Genomic DNA, 6252 nt, shown 5'->3' with positions numbered 1-6252 from the left:
TTGCAGTAATAAGGAGCAGCGCACTCACTGTAAAGATGATCATCTCTGGTGGCTGAATTCCTTATACAAAGCAGCAGAAATTCAAGTGCCTTTCTGAAGGAAGCATTACAAGCTTAGTACCCATTTGATCTATATGCTATCTCTGCTATGCAGGCTATACTGTGTAAGTAGCCTGCATTACACTACTTTCCCGGTGGAAAGGAAGGATAAGTTGTCAGGATAAACACATTAAAACTGTGCTCTGTAAATGGTGCATACACGGCTGTATGTGCTAATGTTTAACTCATCTCTTGTTTTTTCTTTCTATCCATTAGGCAATACTGACTGGTGCACATCTTGACAAGGTCTCCTAGCAACCTTTTCTGTAGGGCTGAATGACAGCAGGAGCGGCTGGGAAAATCGATGAGCTTGCCTTGGGAGCCTATAAATAGGCAAAATCAGAACACACACAATGGGTCAGAAGGTCACAGGTGGGATAAAGACTGTGGATATGAGGGACCCTGTATACAGGCCATTGAAACAGGAACTCCAAGGACTTGACTACAGCAAACCCACACGTCTGGACTTGCTACTGGACATGCCTCCGGTATCGTACGAAGTCCAGTTATTGCATTCATGGAACAATGATGATCGCTCGCTGAATGTATTTGTGAAAGAGGATGACAAACTCATATTTCACCGGCATCCGGTGGCTCAGAGTACAGATGCCATCAGAGGCAAAGTGGGATATACACGAGGACTGCATGTGTGGCAGATCACGTGGGCAATGAGACAGCGAGGCACGCATGCTGTGGTTGGGGTGGCAACAGCAGAAGCCCCTTTGCATTCAGTAGGGTACACAACGCTTGTAGGAAATAACCATGAATCCTGGGGGTGGGACCTTGGGCGCAACAGACTGTACCATGATGGCAAGAACCAGCCGAGTAAAACCTATCCTGCCTTCTTAGAACCAGATGAAACTTTCATTGTGCCGGACTCCTTCCTGGTGGTTCTGGACATGGATGATGGGACACTGAGCTTCATTGTAGATGGGCAATACATGGGTGTTGCATTTCGGGGACTCAAAGGGAAAAAGCTATATCCAGTGGTAAGCGCAGTGTGGGGACACTGTGAAATACGGATGCGCTACTTGAATGGACTTGACCGTGAGTATAAATCCTTGTATTTGTTCTAGCAGCACAGATCTGTGTGCTACTTAAGTGCAGGCTTACTAGACCATCCTGGGGAGGGTTGCCATTTTGCTAGAGAGGTGAGGATTTCCTGTCAGCAGTAGGATTGCTGGATGCGGCTTTGAATCCTTAATGGCTAATTCAAAAGGTTTGTCTGGCTGTACACATGCACTGTTACCAAGGCCCTGCAGCGAGCAAGCAGGGTTTGGGGAAGTAGTATGGTGGGAGAAGATGATGCCAGTTGTCTATCTAGAGATGATAAATCTTTCTATATTGCTACCAAAGTATCAGAAGGAATGTCCTTCTGACAGTTGCGTTATTGGCAATGTAATCCTGGTGTCTCTTCATAGGAAACGCTCTCTGAGGGACGATCGCATTCCTTGAATGTCTAATGAAGGGACTTTTAAAAATCCCTTGCAGGCAAGAGTGGGAAGATCTGTCCCTATCCAAGGAAATGGGAATGGCTCATTTTTCAAAAAAGTAGCTCATTTCTCTGCTGCTTTCAGGGCAGGGTGTGCTCACTTCTAATGTGGGGCTGGATATTGTAGCCACCCCAACTTGTATGCCAGGCCTTTTACTAACAGGGACATCAATCTCTAGCTAAGCTTAGTAATAAATTTGGCTGTGCAAATGTGCTAAAGTCTGTTATCTCTCATAGTCAGAAGTTCCCGTTGGGCCAGACTGTGACTCAGTCCTCTGGGTAGGGTGGAGGAGAGAGGTGAAGGAAGTGGATTAAAATCTGGATTTATGTTGTTAATGAAATAAATTTGGCAGTATTGATATGAAAAGAGTAGTGTTTCCCCTGCTTTTCAGAGCAGTGTCTGCCCAAAGGCTATAGGATACTATAGCCTTTTTGTGCTTAGAACATATTCTAATGCTGGGCCTGCAATGGCAAACCCCTGGCACCAGTGACATGCAGTACAACAAAGCTGACACTGGGCACCAGAAAAACTGAGCTGTCAGAATAACCAGGAAAGCCTTGCAAAGGGATAGCACCAAAATCCACAAGTGCTTTGAGAAATACGCTTCAACTCAGCAAGACCAAATAGAGAGCTCTTGGCAGAGTACTTTTTTCACCAAAGGAAAGAAATCTAGCGCGTTCTGCCACAACAGCTTACAGAATGGCAGCAGCTCCAGAAACCATGTTTTTCTGAAGGGTCAAAGCCAAAATCTGCAGCTCCCCTCAAAGCCAGCAAGTCTGTGGAGTTGTTGGCACAGAAGTGCATTTAGCAAGGAAACGGCCACCTCCAGTATTGGATTTGGTTGTAATGCGCTCTCAGCATAGGAGTGAATTGTGGGCAGGAGGCCAGGAATGACGGGATGCTATTTTGGCACAGACAGAAAGAAGGTGTCTGGCTCTAACCACTTCTGAGCATTCAATAGCAACACTGTCCAGTGATTGTAGTGCTTGTGAATGGAAGGAGGTCAGATAAGTGTGTGCTTTCTCTTTTGGTCTCAACATCTCCTGTCAGACTGGGTTAGCAGTACAAACTAGGTGAGGACAAAGTTCTTGTTCTTAATCTCTGAGGGAAGAAGATCCTCTGCTTTTTAAGGCCGTTAAACTAAACTGTATTTGTTGTGTTAATGTTTATAGGCTTTGAAGGTCAGGGCCTCTTGTCCTCTGGGATGTTGGCTAGACAATGCCTCTGTCCCAGCTGTCCCCATATGGAGCAGGAGGAATTGGGACAGACTTTGAATACAGCATATTTGTACCCCAGTGGTTTAAGAATAAGCTACACTGGGAAGTGCCAAAGGAGTGCTGCCAGTAATAGGCTTCTCTGGCAGTATCACAGCCAGAGCAGAGATGTGCAGTCCAGCTGTAGAGACTTGTCCCTGGAGAAGAGGCAGCAAAAAGAGGTGTGCATATAGAGGTAAGATTCCTCTTATTATTATAAGGAATAATTAATGCTTCAAGTACTGGGAGAACTTTTGGAGGACTGCTAGAAAAGGCATTCCACTCAGGTTCCCGTGGAGCAGGTAATAACTGGTGATCCACAGCAGGGAAGGAGAAGTGGGGAAATAGGGCATTAGTTCAACTCTGGCTGCTAACTTGAGGAGGAGACAGACCAATTCAAGTGTGCATTTTCTGACTTTGCGACCAAGTCTCTCCTCAGCTAACAAACTCCTTCTCACAGACTTTTTGACAACAATTATATAAAAATTAGCTTTCTCCACTTTTCACTGGAAGTGTTTTCTATGTGGAACATTATGACTGTTTACTTTTCCAAAGGAGCATTGGGAGTGGCCTGATGAGAGGCTACTGACAACACTCTTCTCTGAGCTTTTCAATGTTATCTGTTACCTTTGAACCTGGAAGGAAGGAACTTGTAATCAGCTTATTGATGAAATGAATTTTGGTTAAAAAAATGCAGTAACATGCCTGTGCTCACAGAAACTAAGGTTTTCCTGTCTCTCAGCAGTTTAAAACAGCTGCATGAACAGTCAGATTAATTTGGCTTGTAGTAGTGGAAGCTAGAGCTGTTGGCATCTATCAAGGTTCCTGAAAACTGCAGCTTCTCAGTCAAACGTTTCCATGCCTGTGGATGTTTTTAGGTGTCTGTGTTTAGCCCAAGATGTCTGTAAAGGAAGCTTTCTAATGGTGCACGCTGAGCCCTCAGGCTATTAGAAGGATGTCCAGTTATCTGCTTAATTTGGGGTGTCTTTGTGTTAGCACTCTTGGGGGAGGAGAAACCCCTCAAGCTTGAGCAGCAAACTGTGAGCTTTGACAGACTTAGTGACAGGAGGTGTGAGAAACTAATCTGTGTCTTCCTCCTGTGCAGCTGTGATGTGTTGACTCTGGCTTTAACCTTAGTCCCCTGTATGTTGTGAATGACTCCTCAGTGTCAAAGGGCCGTTCCTGAAAAACTAGTATTATCTTGTTCAGTGCCTGTAAGTACAGGATGCAAAAACGATAGCCAAAGGCCTGTTATCTTTCCCAGGTTTATAATAAAAGACAGAATCCTCCAATGGAAAACACTACAATACAAGTAGTAACATGAAGCTTTGATGGATGGCTTTGTTTTTCATGGGAAGTAGGTAGTACAAATGAAGGGGTTGACAGCTCTTATATCCTACTATATAAGAAACAAATCATGGTACTCTCTAACTACTCATAAGATGCTATCAAACTGTTTGCTGCAGACTTCCTAAAGCAAATGTCTTACATAGGTGTTTGGACACTGCAATGTAGAGTCACAGCCTAGAAGATGTGTTCTGACTTGAATGGTATTGCAGAAGGGGAACTTCCATTTGGGGATTCTAGTATCTTTTCATTCACACACATGTATGGATTAAATAACCTCTACAGAAACATAATGCTCTGCCTCTGTGTTTGAGTTGAAGTTGCTGATATGTGAATGCTGAATGGCTTAGGTCCTGCAAACATGCCAGGCATTCACTTTGCTTGTTCAATCTTTTCTGGGGGATTTTTAGAACTAGCAAAATGAATGTGTAACTTGTGAGTTGGGATGTTAATATCTTGGGTCTCTCTTCCCAGCTGAACCACTGCCTTTGATGGACTTGTGTCGGCGAGCTGTGAGGCTTGCTCTGGGCAAAGAAAGACTGAATGAGATCCCTACACTGCCACTACCAGCCTCCCTCAAGAGTTACCTGCTCTACCAATGACCTTCATGTTCAAGGATAGAGAGTTGGAACCAAGGCAAAATATCTGGAGCTGACCCACTGGGCAGTGGGTTCTCCACCATCATGTCATCGCTACTGTTGGAACTCCTTGGCCAAAGTATTCTTGCCACTGCTTAAGTCTCCATGTGCCCTTATTGGCAAGCTCTCCAGTAATCCTGAGATTACTCAAAACTGAGTGTTTTGTTCTTTGGAAGTCAATTCCCCTGCACACTTACAAAAGGAACACTTACAGAAGCTCTGTGCTTCCCTGCTTCTCCTGAGAAAAGGCTGTACTGCATCCTTTGGATTGTAGAGCCTAGGAGTGAATGATTTTTCTGTACCAACTAAAGTGAAGAACATAATTTGGGGAAATGGAAGGCATTAGGAGTAGAAGTGTTAAGACCAGGTTCTAAGAATGAAAAGGCCCAGTGTGGCCAGCAAAGTTGGGAAGAATCTGAAATGCCAAGAAGAATTTATTGCTGAGTTTTTAAAAACCAAAAAAACCCCACCCCCTAATCCTGAAACACCAAAACCAAGAATGTTTCCACTGGGACACTCCTTAATTTGGAGAAGGTGGTTATGTTGCTGATGTCTGTCTCTGCCAGGACTTGTCACCATGTTTTAATGTCATTTCATAGACAGTGAATCCTGCTTTCCTGTTTATCACCATGGCTTTCTCAATTCTCCTGATCCATTCTCTGTTCTGCCTCTTCTTAGTGGGTTTGACTCAGTTGATAGAGCAGTCATGTTTTCACCTGCTCTCTTTCTTGAATTAAAACTGCAGGTTTTAGTCTGGGATCAGGGGTTCCTTGCTGATGTGGGGACAGGGAAGGGACAACTTCTCCTGCAATAGGGTGAGACAGGCTATATGAGCTGAGATTTGTTACACAGAGATATAGGTCCTCTTAGCCATCTTAGGTCTGCTTTCTGTACGGCCTGTTCCATGTGAAGGCTTCAGAGAAGCATATGAGTATTTCTCTAATGGCTCCGCCAGGGAGTTCTGTTCTTAGATAAGCTGCTTAGTCATCCAAAACCAGGCTTTGTCTGTCATAGACCATCGGCATAATCTCCACTTATAGTTCTCTCTGTTTCTTGCTTGGGGGTGGGAAGTTGTCCCAGAGAAGGTTGTAGCAGTGTGGCTGCAGAAGTACCATCAGCAGATGAGAAATCCAGAAGGTGATTGCTGTGGAATGTAACTTGGGAGACTTTAACAGAGGCCAGTGGGGTGATCTGCAGGCACAGCAAGAAGGAACTGAACCTCTGTAGAGCTGGGCATGGGGGCAGGGGAGAACTGCAATAAACAGGACAAGCAATTCAGGCAACATCAGCACATCCCAAATAAATTCTCACCTCAGTAGCCAAGTAAAGAGGATGACACTCCTTCACTAGCAGGAGCTGCTCTCTTGACCTCTCCACAGGTTACTATGCTGCCTTTCTGGGGTTATTTTGCACATTTCTTTGT

General features: G+C 44.6%; 1 protein-coding gene across 1 annotated transcript; it reads left to right on the top strand.

Moving 5' to 3' along the window:
* The first annotated feature begins 313 nt into the window (after positions 1-313).
* Positions 314-5303, top strand: SPSB1 (splA/ryanodine receptor domain and SOCS box containing 1). The gene is made up of 2 exons (XM_010285178.1): positions 314-1145; positions 4666-5303. Exons 1-2 carry the CDS (start codon positions 452-454, stop codon positions 4791-4793), a joined length of 822 nt encoding a protein of 273 aa, XP_010283480.1. The 5' UTR covers positions 314-451; the 3' UTR covers positions 4794-5303.
* Positions 5304-6252: the final 949 nt, after the last annotated feature.

The sequence above is a fragment of the Phaethon lepturus genome, unplaced genomic scaffold (genome assembly GCF_000687285.1).
Source record: "Phaethon lepturus isolate BGI_N335 unplaced genomic scaffold, ASM68728v1 scaffold47604, whole genome shotgun sequence".
NCBI classification, from domain to species: Eukaryota; Metazoa; Chordata; class Aves; order Phaethontiformes; family Phaethontidae; genus Phaethon; species Phaethon lepturus.
This window is presented reverse-complemented; position numbering and strand designations above follow the sequence as displayed.